Here is an 18,283-nt window from a genome sequence, read left to right as displayed (position 1 = left end):
CACTGCAGTTTTCACATTCATCCACATTCATGAACACATATACCTAGTTAGCATTGCTATGGGATTGGTCTCCTCAGAATTTCATGTCTATACACAGTGTAACTTCTCCGGCAGATGAACCTATACAAGACTTAGTGACTAAGGCAGTGGCTAAGAGTAAAAAAAAAAAACTTACTACTAGTTTAAAATGGTATCTACAGTGATTAACATAGGAACCTGCAACATCTGGCAAGACTGACATGCAGGTTAAGAAAATTTCCTGTTAAGACACGCAGCATCTCCATGCAAGATAAAGACTTCCTGGAGGAAACCATAGTGTCTCTTTGCAAGAATGAGGAAGATGAGCCTCATGGAAGTTCTGTCCACAATAAGAGTGTGTTGAGAAACAAACCTTTGAACTGTATTTTACTATTTTATTGTAATGAAAGCAGGCCCCCAAAACAGAAAGCAGACATTATTTTAATACTTTCTGAACATTTCAGACTTCCAAGAATATATGTTTTCCTTTTTAATGGGGAAAATTATCTCATAGAGCTTTGTTTTATTATGACCAATTCAGACAGGTGCTTTTTCTTGTAAGGTTCTTGGAGAATAAAAACCTTAGCCAAGAAAAAAAGGTACAGAAAACATCTGAATTCAAGGGATTTCACTTTTAAAAGAATGCTGTATTATGGTAGTTCAAGTCACTAGATTCCCACCAGTCTGACAGTGGAAAGCATGAGTTCTAAAAGATTGTAGAAATCCCTTCCAAATGATCTGAATCCAGAGAAACAGGCTAATGCCATCATCCATTTGTTCCAGTCTCCCATGAGCAGGAGTTGGTGGTAGTGGCCAGCAGAGACCTTTATAATGACCCCCATCAAGGTGTATCTTTATTGTCAGTGACAAGTGTAGACTTGTTATTGAGCCCCACTTTGGGATTGCATTTTTGAGCTTTCCATTTCCTGCTGGTTTGGAAGGAGTCACTTGTCAAGTCAAGGTAGGTAGCACAAGCTAACCAAGAAGTGCTAAGTGTTAGTATAATAGTATTCCTTTCCATGTAAAGAGAATAAACCAGTCCCTTTGCTACTTACAAATACAATATTATATCAATTTACACATTTTTAAGTGCAGAAAAAAAACACAACAAATCATCAGCTCATAAAATTAGCAATACTAATAAATACATACTTTTTGATACAACTTACAGACATGACAAGTCTGACCAAAATTTCAAAGTGAAGCAAAACAAATTAGAATGGGTTATATGGCAGGAAATAAAATTATGAAAAGGTCAATCTGAAAAGAGATACAGCCCTTTAAAAATACAGAACACTGGACTTTTTATTAGCCTCCATCAAGCTAAGATGTTGCAAGTCAGATCTAATACCCCTATTTACATAATAGACCTTTCTTAAATCACTGCAAACGTTTTCCCATTTCAGAATCTAGGCCATCTATTGCATGTAGCAAAAAAGGCCAGACTTCAAGTCACCATTACCAGAGCAAGTGAGCTTACATGAATTACTATTACTTATTCTGTTTCATGTTTTAGGACAGCAACACTGCTGGACACTCTGAGACTAAAATAAGATGTTATTCTGAAAAGCTAGAGTAGGTTTTCATGTAGGGGAAGGTCAAGAAGAGTTGGTTCCTGTAGTCCAAATCAGGTTTATTTGATCTTGCTCAATGTTCTCCACCGGTCTTTCAACATGACGCTTGTTCGGTTGTTGAAGTTACCATGGGCTAAAATTTTAGCCCAGTTACCCACTCCAAACTTCCTTACTCCCGATTTCAGCTCCAAGTCTTCTTTGTAAGTCCATCGCTAGGACAAGAACAAACACCAAATACATGAACAGAGAAAGGTATTAATGTAAGAGCTTATAGCAAATATAAAAGCAAGTTTCCAAATAGCTCCCTAGTTATTAGAGTACAGATGTCAGTGGGGTGTTTTTTTTTTTTTTTTTAGCACCATATCTTGAAACTAGGGATAAATCATAAATTTTTAACTGAATCTCTGTGGAGGCTCCCAAAGCGGACCCATGTTAATAAAGCCTTCGGTTAATTGGAGTAACTGGATTGGAAGAAAAAATGTTTATAGAAGGTTACAAGAGCCATAAGAATTGTAAATGGCTGAATCTGAAGGCCTAAAATTTATGGCTTGGTGGAGTAAAAGAAAGGTTGGTTTCCCAGAGTACGTATAAAACCTCCTCCTGTAACTAACAGATCACTTCCAGCAATAAAATGGATTAATGGTGTTGGCTATAAAGCAGATGGGAACATTAGAGAAGCATGTTATGGCTCACCTTTACAACTGAAACCTTCAAAATTGTAAAGAACTGGGCAGAAAGAGAAACGTAGGTGCAAAGGAATAGCCTCAACTTAAGGCCAACTGGTAGATCTGGTAAATGCAAGAAAATGTGAATTACAGGGGAACAAACATCACTTAACTCTGAAAATAATGTACCCAATGGAAATGTAAATCTTATGGCTACTGTCGTTACACAAATGCATACCCTCCTGCTTGTGCACAAGGGAGGATGAGCAGCAGGAACACCCAGCCATTGTGACTGTCAGTGGTACAAGAACCCATATCCATGGTAATAGGAAGAAAAAAATAAATCTATTTCTTAATGATATGGAATCCTTCTGGGATCTTTAAAAGATTCTGCTCTTGTAAGCATCATCAGTTCAGTCTCTGTCCAGGTAACAATTTTGAGTGCTATTCTGGGTGGTTCCACCCTTCTGTTACATTTAAACTTCTAAAAGTTGCAGCCAGCCTCAGACATGAAAGATGAGGGAAGTTTCTGAGGAGGAAGGAGCTTAGATTACATTCAGCCTCAAAACTGTATCAGATCAAAACTGTATCCTGGTTATTCTTCAAAAAGGGAAAATGTGACATCTACACAAAATGCAAGCTGAGGTGTGTAAAACTTCACATCTCAATGCTAGGTTTATTCCAGCTTAATGCAAGTATCAGGGCCTCCTCAGTAAACTTTCATCACTGACTAACCTCACTAAGCAGTGAAAGAATTAAAAGTAAGAGTAGTTCAACTGTATTTTCTAGACAGTTAGGACCCTAAAACTTCTCTAAAATAGTTTGCACTTTATCAAAAATACTTCCTTTTTACAATTCTTCCTGTTCCACAGATCTTTTGCAACATTAGCAGTGAATAGCTTTTTTTTTTTCTACTATTATTAAAAGGCCAGAGATTCCATTGGAATCATGTAGTTCATCTCATTTCAGAGCACGCCAGAAAACTTTGCAAAATAAAATCTTTATTCAAGTAACACAGTTATGCTTGACCTACAACACCAGATAATTGAAATACTTTCATCAAAAGAGACAATTACAACCCTTGTTATTTGCAATGATTAATTACATTTGCTATTAAAAGGACGGTTTTTAGCTTGTCTTGATTTTTAATTCCTTATATTGAGCTTTTTTAAAAAATAAATTTCTTTCCTATACTGTATAAATGAGGAGCCTGCTCTACAGGTAAATCAGGAACTGACTCTTTACTGAGGAACAGCACAAAGCAGTAATTGCCCCCTGCCCCACTCACTGACAAGCTGTCTGTTCCCTCTGGGACAGAATTTATGTAGCTTCAGCTTTGCACAGTTACAATACTGGTTGAAAGCCTGGACATAATGCTGCACTACGCTTGAGCTCACATCAGCACAGTGCCTGTTCCACAGCAACGTGACATCTGGCCACCTCTGAACACCAGCAGAGCAAGCTTGAGTTCGCCAGGCAGAATGTGGAGACATTCCCTCACATGTCTAAAGATCCTGTTATTCCTTAGAGTCAGTTCTGCTCTAGTAACCTGTTTTCCTTTATGCATTAAGGGACTCTGCTCTGAATTTTCTCCTTCAGCTTTAAATATATGGATCTTTTTCCATATAAGTCTGACTAAATTCTGAACATTCAGATTTTCAGACATATTGTTTAATTTAAATAAAGTATCATGCAGATTTTAGACAACTCAAAGGACCTGCCATATATTTACTGGATATAAAATTGAGCACAAACAGTTCCCTAAGTTCTGTGACACTTGCATCCCCTAATTTAGGAATAAGAAAATAAAGTATGCGTCCTTTCAATAGCACTGCAGATTGTTTTATGCAGCTAACTGAAAACTCTGCAATGAAAGGCTGAAAATGGGCACTGAACCATTGCAATGAAATGCCATTTACAAAACAAGAGCAAACAATGCCAACATTGAATGAGGGACTACATGGAAAAGGAAGTTCTAGAAGTCAACAGCTCTGACATTCATTGCATTCTTTCATGCAAGTGGACAATTTTATAACCTAGATGATTAAGCAGAGGAGAAGATTTATTGTTTAAAAGGCCAATTATCATTGCTTTCTATAAAACATTTATGAGGTTTCAGTGGTAGGAGTAAGGCATAAATATTAGAGGGAATAAATGCCTACAACTTTTCTAAGTGTTGAAAGAAACACAGTTCTGAATTTTAAGTTTCATTTAAGTTCTTTTAAAATTTTCAATGCCACTGTCAGATGCAGTTCTCTACAAATATAGTATTTATATTTCAATTAAGGTTGAATTATAACAACATAATTAAGCAAAGAACTCCTATTTTTTTTTAACAAAATGTGTGGGTAAGCCCTAGATCTAGACACAGCACTTGTAGGTGACCCCATAACAGACTAGCTCAGCATAAAAATATGTGAATACAAAGCTTTCATTAGCTCTGTGTCATTGTGGCCCAAATAGTTTAATTCTTAATGTTGAAAACAAGCTTGATGGAAGTGTTTGTGTTTACCAGCTACTGGCTAACAAAGTACCTATCCAAGTATACGCTGGAATAAAGTAATTATGTCTTTTAAAGGCAAAAAACAAAACCAGTAAGTGCTGCCTTTTTTTTGGTTTTTTTGGGGCACTGGTTTTATCTGCAGCTTTTAAAGAGATTGTCAGTGATTTAACTATTCCTGAGATTCGTGAGAAAGTGAAAAACTCTTTATTGGGGCTCAAAATTCAAGGATAGATGAGGTCTCATTAGGACTCTAACCAATTTGAGGACAGCATGTAACTGAATATTTAACCAATACTTCAACTTCAGTAAAAATGCTTAAAGAAATAAGAGTGATTACAACTCTTCTCTGGAAAAAAAAAAAAAAACCAAAAAGTAAGGAGATTTTGTCTTCCCTGTTGTATGAAAAATGAAATATCAAAATGAACACCAGAAAAATGAAACAGCTCACATCAAAATGAACGTATGATGATAACTTGCACTATTACCTAAACAGAAAGACTCCACACATTGCTTTCTAAGAGATTTTATGAAGAGGAATCCAATCCAATGGCAATACATTTATTTAATGTTAATTTCTTCAGTTATGATAAAATGCTGAGCACTTATGAAGGAAAACTTGCTATAAACAAAAATTAGCTTGAAAGACTCCAACATCAAATCAATTTCAAATTGCATTCTGTTAAGGCAAACACTTCTGCACTTCCCACCAATGGGAATTCTAGCATTAGTGAACACAGTAGGGTTATTTTAATATAATTCCATTAAGTAGGCTTACCCATGAAGAAAGCACAAAGGACCATTTGAAATGCACCACTATAAGAAGATCCTACCATTTGGTTTATAAAAACTAGAGTAGTTTCCCAAGTAAAAATGTTTTTATATCACATAAATGAAGTATTGAATTATAAAATTGCTAAATATTTAACCTTCTATGCTGGAAAACAAGTTGTGTCTGATATTTGCACAAAATCCTCACAGGCAAATGACATCCTGAATTCTTTAATCCAAACTGTGGAAAGAATCTTTTATTTCACCCTAAGCTTTGGTAATGGTGTATTTCAACAAATAAAAGGCTTGTAAGCATTAAAAGCAATATTTGAGACAGTAAAAATATGTTTTATTTCCTGTCTTTAAAAAGAAAGCAACTGTAACAATTTCAGGAATTGTAACACTTGAGTAAACTACAGAATCCTAAATCTAAGAACTAGATTTAAAAAATAGATTAAATAAAGCTGGGGAAAATATTCTGTGCATGCAGATTCATTTTATCTCCATTTAGAAGAGAAAATAGGTACAAACCTGTCTTCTTCGGCTACATGCAAGAGAAACTCCATTTTCCCCCACATTTTGCATGTTGTTAAGACCTAAAAGACAGTCAGTATAAATCCAGAACAATGAGGAGTCAACATCAAGGCAGCCATTTTGCATTTTACCATTAACACATGACAAGAACATATGCTATTTTGGTATGCTTTGACAGGTTGGGAAAATTTCATTGTCTGTTTAAATATAAGTATACTTTTATATATGAATACACATGAATCTTGCCATAGTCCAAAGACTTCAAAAAATAGGCTATTTAAAACCTCCACTGTATTTACTGTACAATAGACCTCACAGAAGAATTATATTTTAAACACTTAGGTAAAAAATTGGTACATAATAAAGCATTTCATTTTGGTAAAAACATTTTTACTGTATGCACTACTCTCATTTTGCATAGAGGGAATGGGAAGTAACACCAATCAGAGTTATGATTCTTTGTATAAAACTCCTCAGTTTCCAAGTACATGTATCAGTATTGACTGTGGCAAGCATTCAAGGCATCCTAAGAGTTTGTCCTTCCACGTACAACATGGCCATGTGCAGGAACTATATCATCATCTCTCTGTGGTAAGAGGATGCTAATGGTCTTAAGAACTTACTTTAAGTACTATATTATTTGTGTTGTGAGTTTTTTAAGAAGTAATACCAGGAAAATGCACAAACATTCTGACTTCATGCATTTTATAGTACAATTTGTTTTTCCAACCAGTTAACTTCTTTAGTTCCTTCCCAGTCAAGTTATCTAGCACAGAATTCAGAAAGAAATGAATTTCAGTACTCCTCTGGCAGCCTTCTTCTGCACAGAATACCATAAGTCCTGTAAACCAACCACGCAAACCAGAAAATAGCAAATGATTTTGCAAAATTAACTGCAAGAGAACCTTAAGCCACTTCACAGCTTCCTAAATATGGCAACCACTAAAGCTGCATTTGTGCAGAAACCACACACAACTTGGAGTGTTTTTATCCACCACAACCATTTCTGCATTAATCCAATCACATTGGATAGCAGTTAGAAATAAGTGCTTGACGTGACTGTTTCAAAAGTGTATAAATAAACTCACTCTGAAGAACTCTGCTCTCTTTGGGTTCCTGTCCTGAACGTCTCCTGGAAAGAACACAGATCTAAAGTAAGAATACAAATAACCTGATAAAAAGTCTGTGACCAGAGAAATACCAACAAAAAATTTTTTTAATGTCTCCACATGACTGACTTGTGATATTCTGGCCCTCTTTCACCAGTCTTAAAAAGAAAAGACAAAAGTTATTTCCTAGGCAGCAACCTGCCATTTATATGATTCAACAATATTTAAATGAAAGAAAATCCTAAGACTTCTCTACAGAAGAAGTGACATACAATCACTAACTGCACCAATGCATTCGCCCTCTTAACCTTGCCTCCCTGTACCTGGAGGAGAAATACAGAATCTGCTGAGTTGGAAGTTGACCCATGAGGATCACCGAGTTCAGCTTTTAGCCCTGCACAGGCACCCCCAGGAGTCACACCACGTGCCTGATGCTACTGTGAAAATACTTCTTGAACTGTTTTGAACACAAAAACTGTCAGGTTTTGTGCATAGACCACTTCCCTGGGTAGCCTGTTCCCAAGACATTTAAGTTGAAGATAAGAGGCATTTTGCGCTTTTATTTTTTCATTAGGAATTATTTCCATGAGTTTTCTGAATGAGTCTTTCATCATATCTCTCAGATGTGTCAGGAGATGCCCTTCTAAGGAAAAAAAAAATTAAAAATCTCATGACCTCTATTCTTCTATACTGTCTGCATCAGCCAATTTTCTTAACCAAATAATGTCAAGTATTCCAAGTACAAAAATGAAGAAATACAGACTCTATCCCAGCTAAACACTGCAACTTATTCTCCCTTAAAAACAAGTGGCGATAAATCTAGAAAATTAGCATTTTCCAAAATAATCATGTAATTGTTCTGAAGGTTTACACTGTCAGAACCATGAAGCAACATAACTATTTCCCTACACACGAGTACCATTAAGGGGTCAGCTGTAAGAAAAAATGTAACAGACTGATTCCATTTCCTTATTCTTTTTCTTCATAAGATGATCTATAGCCTGCAATTAGAACTAAAAGGAGTTCAATCAAGCATTAAAAAAGCAAAGTCTTTTTCGTGCTTTTATTATTATAGACTGACAGCTGTTTAAACTGAAAATTGTGCAGCTTCACAGATAATTAAACTTAATGACAAGCTGTTTGATGTAAATGCCAGAAGTAACAACCACAGAGGAGCACAAATTAAAAAAAAAAAAATAGGGAAATGTGCTTGTAGCTAATTTTCTATTGGACAGTAGTTTGGAATTTAACATCCCTCTTTCTACCTAATCTTTGGTTTACAAGTTTCACGTTACTATCTGAGCACATCCCTTAACAGTATAATACTTAATACAAACCTTTGTTCTGATTGCAAATCATTTCTGTCATTTTCATTGACTTCCACAGTTCTGTTTAGCAATGCTGTTGCTCCCAACCCTTGAGACAACACGTGTTTCGTGGCTTCCTGTGAGAAATGGAATTGACATCTCAAAATTAAAGCCAGGCAGTACCTAGATTAGAGTTTGCACTAAGATTAATATGTATAATTTTTATTAGAACTTGAAGTGCTTATTTGACAGATATTTCAGAGTTAATAACATTAAGCTAAGTAGTTTCTAAACAACTTTAGCACGTTAAGTTGAAATCCATAAATATCTTTATCAACTAACAACTTGGAGAAATTTTAGTCATAGCTGCAATTGATTTTTTATATGGACACAGAAATATAACAAATAGTTGCATAATGAGTGAACTTAAAAATGTGTGAAGTAAATTGCAGAGCTTAACTGAGACTGCAAATACTATCAATGTACTCCAAAGTCTGGATTTTATGAGTAGGTTAGAAACTAAAACTGCAGGATAAACTGCAGGATAAACTGCAAGTTTATCTAGGTCTGTAGCACATGGCAGGACAAAACATACATGTAACACTTTCAAAAGACACCTCCAAGCAGACCTTAGGCTTGTAATATAACCTTTTTTGCACTGGCAAAAAGTATTTCTAACATCCTGCTCAAACTTTTAGCCATAAACTAAGCTTATTTCTCCTCCATTGCTAAGAGAAAGAAGTAGTAATTCATTACTCCCTTTTAGAGCACCTAAAAGGGGCCTCCTACACTGAATAAAGATGGGAAAAACTTTTCAGCAAGGCCTGTAGTAGTAGGACAAGGGGTAATGGTTTTAAACTAAAAGAGGATAGATTTGGACTAGATCTAAGGAAGAACTCTGTTTTGTTTATGACGAGAGTGGAAAAACATGGAACAGGCTGCCCAGCAAGGTGGCTGATGCCTGATCCCTGAAAGCCTTCAAGGCCGGGTTGAATGGGGCTCTAAACAACCTGATCTAATTGAACATGTCCCTGTTTATTGCAAGGGGGTTGGACTAAGCTACCTTTAAAAGTCCAATCCAAAACTATTCTATGATTATACTTCTACATCTGACACTAGAAGAAAGAGAAGAGAAAATAGTTAAAACTAGAGTGTTCTTCTGCAGAGAAGACAGGGTACACTGCTGGGGAACCTGTGTGCTGAAAAGGAGTGGGAATTCACAAAATTGTCTCCTCCATGTGCCAGAATAACTGTTCTAAGTAAGCTTTGCAATGTGGGTGCAGACAGTAGCACAAACACAAAGGCAGTGAGGGCCTTTGGCATGCTAGTATGGAGTTCTGGGCCTTCTCTGACACCTTCCAGCCTCCACTTCCTCTTACACTCAAAGAAAGAGCCTTGAAAAAGAAACTTGAAAACTGAAGTGAAGTGAAACGATTAAAAGGTATTCCTTGTATTATCCTTTGACTGTATCTAATAAGTTGTCTAGTCTCCCTCGTAAGAAAATGAAAAACACAGAGGAACTTCAGGATTGTTTATTTAAAATTTGCTTTATATTACCTTTAGACGTCTGTGCTTTTGTAATTGAATAATTCAATATTCTTTTATATGAAGTAAACATAAGAGAAATTCTTTACAATCCTCCTGAAGATGAACTGAAGAAGGAATGTTGTTCTTGCGAATTTTAAATCACTTTTGAGCAAGACTGTTTGTAAGGAACATTTGTATTTACAGGAAAACAGCAATAATAGTTTTCTATCTCCTAACTCCTCTGACATTTAGCTTTTAGCCAAATTAACAGGTCCTGACTTTTTATTTTTAGTATAAGTGGTCATGTAGGCTTAATTAAAATAAGCATTAAATATAAAGCTATGTTTTTTAGGAGTCCCATATCAGAACTTCTTCTCTTAAACAGATCTTGTTTTAATTACCTTGTTTTCCTAATCATATTGCTAATCAAAACAATTGTGGGAAAAGTATTAATAGAAGATATCTTAGAGGAGTCTCTTTCCTACTAACTTTCTCCAAGACACAGTAATTAAAACAAAAAGGTTGAATACAAGACAATTCAAAGGAAGGTAAAGTTTCCTTTTCATCTAATACAGTAACTAAATATTGCCTAAACAACTCCCTTGAAAGGATAAATCTATTTAATTGTATCAGGTAACTTTTTCCAAAAGTTTTTAAAATACTTTCAACATACCTGTATTAAGATGTTAGTTTCGTTCTCTTTCATGGAAAGTTTAATGTAAGACTTGATTTTACTTATCAAAAGACTGTAACTGAAGTTTTGGAGAAGAGGAACATATGGATCCTTGGTTTTAACTACAGTTGCCAGCTTCACCCTTAAAGGCTAAGAAAAGCACAGCTTTATACAACACAAATCCTGCAGTAAACTTGGTATCTACAGGAATTATAGAAAGCTAAACATGATGATACAGTTTTCTGAATATCCCTATACAACTTCATGCTGCAGTTTGAAAGAGTTCTATAGTCAACTAGACACAATACCAGGTATTTACCTTATGTGCTCAGTAAATAGTAAAGTTTAACTGATCAGAGTTCCACATTTTCATTTCCTTTATGAAAACACTGAAAACAGGGTTGTCAGTGGAGGAAAAACACCCAGAAAAAGCCACTCAGTTCTCTCTTCTCATTTGCTGCCTCAAAAAGACTGCCATTGAAAGGGGTGTACAGTGTTCAGGAAAAGGATAACTTAGTACAGCAGCATTAAGGACACATCAATACTGATAATCAGAAATTCACATTGTGTCTACCAATCCCTCTGAATTTTAAAGAATCCAATATAGCAGAGAATTATCTTCTGTGTATAGGTTGCATTTTTGTTTATGAATTTGAGTACTATTACCATAATCTACATTTCACTTTTCAAGCATCCAAATCCTCTGAATGAAAGTGCATCTGAAGAGTAAGTTATACAGGCTACTACTTACATACAACATGTGTCCTAGAACACCAGTTGAAGATATAGGCAGCATTTTTAACTTCTTTTCTTTTCACCTACAGTCCTTCTATTTCTCTTTTCTCCACCCCAGCAAATTCAAGTGTGTGCACTATTATATTAAAGAGATATTCACTCAAACTTGTAACTTTCTGAATGATACAGTCAACTTCAAACCAGGAGGTGGTCTGACACATATGTTGTGTTTTCAAGGCAGAGGCATAAGAGCACTCAGTCTGTCCTACAGAACCTAATGAGTTTTCCTTCCCTGGGATGCTTTGGTACACAGAACACTAATCAGAGATGACAGAGTCCACTGCAATAGAAATCAGCACACTGGCTGTTAGTAGTCAGCACTGTCAAATTTCCAGAATTTGTGGTGCCACCTCACTCCTCATACGAAGTAGAAGAGGGGATGAAGAACAACTGTTGCTAAAAGCATTTTACTCCTAAAAATCATTCAATATTTCTATCAATCTCCTAGCCACAAATCTCCTTTTGTATTTTGAAGTGACATAGGTGTGAAAGTGACTGCATAGACAATAATGAGACTGAAGTTATGCAGGTAGGATTTGCTAGCTTTGCAAACCAACTCCCCCCTTTCACCTCTGAAAATCAAGAGCTTTTAATCTGCACAATTTACTACCTTATCTGATTCAGAGTCTGTGAACAGCCTTTCAAGAACTTCAGCAGCTTCCTTGAAATATCTGTTTTCCATATAGACTGCTACAATCTACAGGAAATAGAATAACAAGATATGATTAAATACTTTCCACCTGAGATTCAGAAAAAACAAGAGAATTCACAATTCTACAGTTTTCTAACACTCCCAAAATTCAGATGATGACATATTTAAGTGTTACTGACACTTATTGACATCTAACAGCTAGCTCTGAAATTAGTTTTGAAATTTATTTCAATTGACATCTTTTTCAGATTGGCAAATTTTGAAACAAATTTGAACTGGTACAAACAGGAACCACATGAGATAGAGAAAGGTCCCCTGTACAGATCTATTTACTCCATACTAAAGCTGAAAATTCAGTTCAGTCTGCTAATAACCCAAGATTTTTATAAAAGGGGCTCTGCTTAAGCAGAATAGAAGAGAACTTTTAAGGTTGGAAAAGACCTTTTAAGGTCATCAATTCCAACCATCAACCTAGCACCCACCACCATATTCACCATTAAACCATGTCCTCAAGTGCCATATCCACATGTTTTTTTTCAAACACTTCCAGGGATAATGTCTCCACCACTTCCCTGGGCAACCTGTTCTAATGTTGTGCAACCCTTTGTGTGAAAAAGTTTTCTTTATAACCAATCTAAACCTCCCCTGGCACAACTTGAGGCTGTTTCCTCTCGTCCTGTCACTTGTCACCTGGGAAAAGAGACCAACCCCCACACGGCTGCTGGAGAGTGGTAAGTCCTCCCTGAGCCTCCTTTTCTCTGGGCTAAACATTCCCAGCTCCCTCAGCTGCTCCTTGTAAGGTTTGTGCTCCTGACCCTTCACCAGCTCCACTGCCCTTCTCTGGACACTCTCCAGTGCCTCAAAGTCTTTCTTGTCCTGAGGGGCCCAGAACTGAACACAGGCTTTACAGTGTGGCCTCACCAGTGCTGAGCACTGAGGACAAACATTGCCCTGGTCCTGATAGCCACACTGTTCTGGATACAAGCCAGGATACCACTGGCCTTCTTGGCCACCTGGGCACATGCTGGCTCTTGTTTAGCTGCTGCTGGCCAGCAGCCCCAGGTCCTTTCCTGCCAGGCAGCTTTCCAGCTACTCATTCCCAATGAGTAGGTAGCATCCTGAAGCATTATGAGTAAGTCACATGGACCTGAATTTGAATCAAGCGATGAATATCTTCATGAAGTTTGCCCAGTTTATTTTCTTCCCTTTCAAGTAAAGTCCAGAAAGATAGAGCAGATTCCAAAGGTGAAATTCTTTGATCATTTTCAAACTGTAAGCCTTAGAGAGGGGAAAAAAACCAAAGCACTTGTAAAAATCAGAGGATAAAGTTAAATAGATTACATTATTTATATGTAGTAAAGTAATACGTATTATACAATTTCAATTCCTTTCCCTCAAATTTTAGGCGTGTTTAAGAAACCTGAAGCAACTGTCTTCTTTTCAGAGAGACTGGTTCTTCCTATCCTTGCTAATAACATCACTGTTGCATTTTCAGGGGGTATTATGTCAGCTAATCATTCTTCACTTAAAACACCACTTGCAATTAGGTATTTGGGCTGGCATTAATTATACATTAAACTTAGCATCAGATATCACACCATTTGATATTGATACTATTAATTTTGTAATATAATCACCATACTAAGTAATTTTTTTTTTTTTCCCTTGAGTCTATCACTCATTTCTTAACCTTTTGTTGTATTTGAAGTGCTTAAACTGAGAGGGAAACTCAAACAGCTCAACACAGGCGTGTCACTGAAAAAGCAGAAGCAACCTCCCAGGCCAGTGTACTGCTGTGCCAACACCGAGGTCTGTGAAACTCCCAGCAAAGGATGAGTGACGAGTTCTGGCAGAAATCTAGCCAAGCCAAATATTTATCCCCTCAACATTCTCAAGCAGTTTCCCAGTCTGGTCATTGCACACCTGCACAAGTGAGTGTGCCAATGTGACAGATGCAGGAGGAGCTGGCAGGTGCACAAGTGCTGTTTTTTCCCCATAGTACTGCCAGCTTATTTCAAAATGTTCACTGAACTACAGCCTCATTTACGCCTTCATTTTATGGTATCAGCAGAATCTCTCTTAATAACTTATTCCTTTCATTAAGTATTTTTCAGACAGAAAAAATATTTTATAATGCTACAATGTCAAACAGTGAAATTTCAAACAGTATCATGTGCATATATACAAAACTAAAACAAAACCACGTGTTTGTCTAAACACTGTCTTCATCAAGTACCATGACACTTCATATTGTTTAATACTGTAAAACCAAAGTATTTAGCTGTTAGAGAGCTGAAACAGCCTATTCTGTGTGATCAGCACAGATCAAATATTCTAATAACTAGAAAAAATAGGAAAGATACCATATATTAGCTTTCCATGTACATTGTGCAGCTACACGTCATGTAATACCTACTATACAGATGCAATCTTCCTCATCACACAGATCATTCTCTACTGATGAGAAAAACAGAATGAAGTCATATTCTCAAGTGTTATATACAATAATTTAGAGCATTAGCACAAAAATTTCATAATTTGTATGCTATTTTAAATAATATGATGAATTATTCTAAATATTAGAATTTGATTCTCAAGCTAAACTAAATCAGGATGACATAATACCTGATAAGCAACATAGGAAATTTAATTCTATAAAAACAAGACTTTGTGGCATTACTAGGCCAGAATACGCTTTCTTTTCTTCCATGCTCATGCTTTCGAGACTGCTTCTGAAGTCTTTAAATTCGAAAGAGTTTTATCAAATAGAGAAAATAAATAAACTCTTCCAGAAACTCAAACAAAATCATCTTGGCTAAACCAACAAGTTGCAAATGCAGCCAAACAGAAGATATGGTCCTGAATAAGAGCCCCAAAGACTTGCTGTCAGCAGAAAGTCCTACAATCTTCTGTAGGAAACATGAGCAGTCATCCTTTTCATCCATATTCTCATTCCTACTGTCTGTCCTACTTTAACTTCTGGAGTTAAACGTGCAGAAAAGAAAACATATTCTGAGTTTTAAACTTGCTAGTATTGCTCACTAAGAGTCAGTCAGTCCTTTCCAGTATATTTTTTTTGCTGATACTAATATGACAACAAGACCTGGTAATTTAGGAAGCACATGGTCATTCAAACTCCATGCAGCTAAGTCAGCACAGAGTAACACAAGTCCTGTGGACAGCTCAGTCACATGTGTAGTAAAGTCTAAAATGTGAAATTTATGCAATTTATGCAATTTATTTGTATATACATATAGCTATATATCAAAGTATATATAGATATGCACAGTAAAGGCTATGTGAAAACATATCTAAGACATCTCTGTAGAAGTTCATGCAACAATTTTTAAACAAGTAAAAAAAAGAACCTGAGTATTTACCAAGCCTTTTTCCTTGTGCAATTCTTATCAAAAGCTGGCAGAGATACACTGTTTTTTTCAGATGTGGAGGTATGTGGGAGGCGCCATTAATAAGAGCTGGAAAAGAAGAAAAAAGTTGTATCAGTGTTGTTCCAGCACTGCCACAGTGTGGCTAGACATATATTAGACACAGTGTTATCAGCTTTCACTGAATTTCTACTTCCTTAAGAAACCAATGAAGCACACTTAATTAGTATTCTTCCATGCTAAAACAACTTAAATAATATTTAAAAGCTTGACCAGAAGAACATATCTTTTCCTGAAGAAAGAGCAGAATTAATCACAGGTTTATATTCATCCAATTCAAAGACCATAGTATTGAATTTATGGGGGTTTTTTGTAAGTACGTTACTACAAAAGACAGCTGTCTACTCCAAAGAACACTGCCAGGGAATGCCCACAAATCAGGAGCCGCAGGTAGACTGGTAACATTTACATGTTGCTATAGCAACTTACAGAATTACAGCTTACTGTAATGGGAAGCTTACTCAGAAATGTAAATTTAAAAGGGAAATCCTCCTTGAAAGGCTGGAAGGCCACAAAGATTATTATATATTTTAAAATGGGAGCTGTCATGAGTTAATTCCCATCACACAGGTTATTGTGAATTTCTTATGCTATTGTGTTGGATATAGCAATTCATCTTCACAGCACAATCCAGAAGCATTCAAAATAAAAAGTGAATCACAGAATAGCTGGGGTTCGAAGGAGCCACTGGGTATCATCTGGAACCACTGCCTTCCTACCTCGAATAGAAGAAATAAACACACTCGCTTTTCTATTACAACCTTATGACTGTGCTTAGCTTTTCCCAAAGACTTTAACAATATTGACTTTTCAATCTTAGAGTGCCAAAGACTTTCCTCTGTTGCTGAGCAGAGTAGGAATAAGTTCAAAATTTGCTATTACTTCTTATTTCCATATGACCTTGAATTCTGTACAACTTAATTAATAGTTTCTACTAATGCACTCAGTCTTCCCAGTTCTTCTCAGGACATATTTTCAATCTGTTTTTGCACTGACAGTGTCTCTGCTTCCCACCTTCACAAAACTTCAGTACAATTCTCCTGCTGAGTTGCAGTCCAAAGGCCACACATCGAGAAGCAACATAAAAACTTAATATAGCAGCCCCCCATTCAAAGTTATCATTAGATTTCTAACCTCTTACCATATTCCATATCAATTTATTTAGCAATCATTGTGCATGCCATTGTATTCCATTCTTTGCAGAAGTTTAAACTAGTCATACTACTACATTTTCTTGGGTCAAGAACAAAAACCCCCCGAAGTTCTAACCTGCTATCCTCAGGAAAAGTGCTTGTTACAGAAGAAAACATAAATTCATCAAATTTATCTGAGACTTAGACATTTAATTCTAGTTGTCAACCACTCTCACTCTAAAGTTTATTTCTCATTTTAAATATAGGTTTTTCTATTCAAAATACAGTCACCAGACTTCATCTCATCTCTGTCTACCAGGCTATAGTTCTCTGAAATATTTCTAGCACTGCTGTATTGCCACCGTGTGCGGGTGCTGCCGATACCTCCCAAGCCCTCCAGGGGATCTCCTGAAGCCCCCGAAAGAGCTGAGCCTCACTCCCAGCGCAGCTGACCACGGCGGTTTACAGACTACGAGTGCTTTAGCGCTCCCACCGCCCGGCGTGCTGAGGCGGCTGCCTCTCAGGCCCCGCTGCCCCGGGAGCAGCCGTGCGACAGCCCCGAACCGCCGCGGCCTCTCACCCTGCGCAACGTCCTTCCACCGCCAGAACTCCGCCCCGCTCTGCTCCGCGAAGTGCCGGCACAGGCAGGAGCAGGCGAACTTCAGCATCCACTCCGCGGCCACAGCCTCCACGGCCTCCAGCGGGGCCAAGTCGACGGAACTACCGTCGGCGCTACCGCCGCCATCCGCCGCTTCCTTTGTGGCCGCCATCGCCATTTTCAAACCGTGCGCCAACGGCTGCCAGCCCCGACCTTCGCCGCGCCGCAGCCAATCAGAGTGGTCGCCCCGCCCAGCTCCGCCCTGCATCCAATCAGCACAGCTGTTCCGCCTGGCCCCGCCCTGCTCGCCTGGCCGCAACCAATCAACGCGGCCACCCCTCACATCCCGGGCGGTCGTCCCCGCGCGCTTGTTTTGGTGCCTTTGGTGCCAGAGGAGGAAAGTTCGGGGAGTCCTGTCACTTACGGACAGTGGCTCCGAGAGCTGCCGTGTCCCACGCATCCTGGGAGAGCAAAAGGCGAAACGTGGGTGTTTTCTTGCGTGTGTGATCCGAAGGGCTTCTCTGAGCGCGTCTTCTTCTGGGTGCTGGAGGGAGGAGGCTGCGGGAGGGAGGGAGGAGATACCAGAGCCTAGAAAAACTGAAAATCGGGAGCTTCGACTTGGCAACGAAGCCCAGGACAGAATGTGAAGAGGAACGGTATTACTTGGAGTGTGTCTGTCTGAGAAGGCAACCATTTGTACACGTTGAAGTGTAAAACCCAGGGAGGAAGAAGGTAGTCTGTGAGGAGCTGAATTTAAGGCGAGTGCTAAAGGGCAGAGCAGTTTTCCTCTCAGAGGTGTAATGGAGGGTCAAGCAGTGTTCTGATAGATCTGGTGCGGGGCTTTAATTTCAGCTTTATTTCGCTGCTGGCAGGAGCGATGTGGTGTCAGAGAGCAGGAGTTACCAGCAGATGGGCCCTTGCCTCTTTTGACTCCTGCTCACGCTAAATTGCACCCACAGCAATCTTGCTGTGGCATTATTA

At 37.9% G+C, this 18,283-nt stretch overlaps 1 protein-coding gene across 1 annotated transcript; it reads right to left on the bottom strand.

The window, feature by feature from the left end:
- Positions 1-1,140: 1,140 nt before the first annotated feature.
- TERF1 (telomeric repeat binding factor 1) lies at positions 1,141-17,996 on the bottom strand. The gene is made up of 10 exons (XM_066315359.1): positions 17,285-17,996; positions 15,506-15,601; positions 13,273-13,403; positions 12,084-12,170; positions 10,679-10,828; positions 8,509-8,615; positions 7,264-7,329; positions 7,151-7,194; positions 6,060-6,124; positions 1,141-1,804 (listed from the first exon to the last, which is right to left on the bottom strand). Exons 1-10 carry the CDS (start codon positions 17,994-17,996, stop codon positions 1,652-1,654), a joined length of 1,611 nt encoding a protein of 536 aa, XP_066171456.1. The 3' UTR covers positions 1,141-1,651.
- Between the last annotated feature and the right edge of the window lie 287 nt (positions 17,997-18,283).

This window comes from Sylvia atricapilla, chromosome 1 (assembly GCF_009819655.1).
Source record: "Sylvia atricapilla isolate bSylAtr1 chromosome 1, bSylAtr1.pri, whole genome shotgun sequence".
In the NCBI taxonomy this organism is placed as follows: domain Eukaryota; kingdom Metazoa; phylum Chordata; class Aves; order Passeriformes; family Sylviidae; genus Sylvia; species Sylvia atricapilla.
This window is presented reverse-complemented; position numbering and strand designations above follow the sequence as displayed.

Coding starts and splice junctions, on each gene's coding strand:
- TERF1 (XM_066315359.1), bottom strand. CDS start 17,996: ATGGTTGCCTTCTCAGACAGACACACTCCAAGTAATACCGTTCCTCTT. Junction 12,171..13,272: donor ATCGCTTGATTCAAATTCAG/GTCCATGTGACT, acceptor TATTTCCTGTAG/ATTGTAGCAGTCTATATGGA. Junction 7,330..8,508: donor GATTTGCAATCAGAACAAAG/GTTTGTATTAAG, acceptor TTTCTTTTTAAG/ACTGGTGAAAGAGGGCCAGA.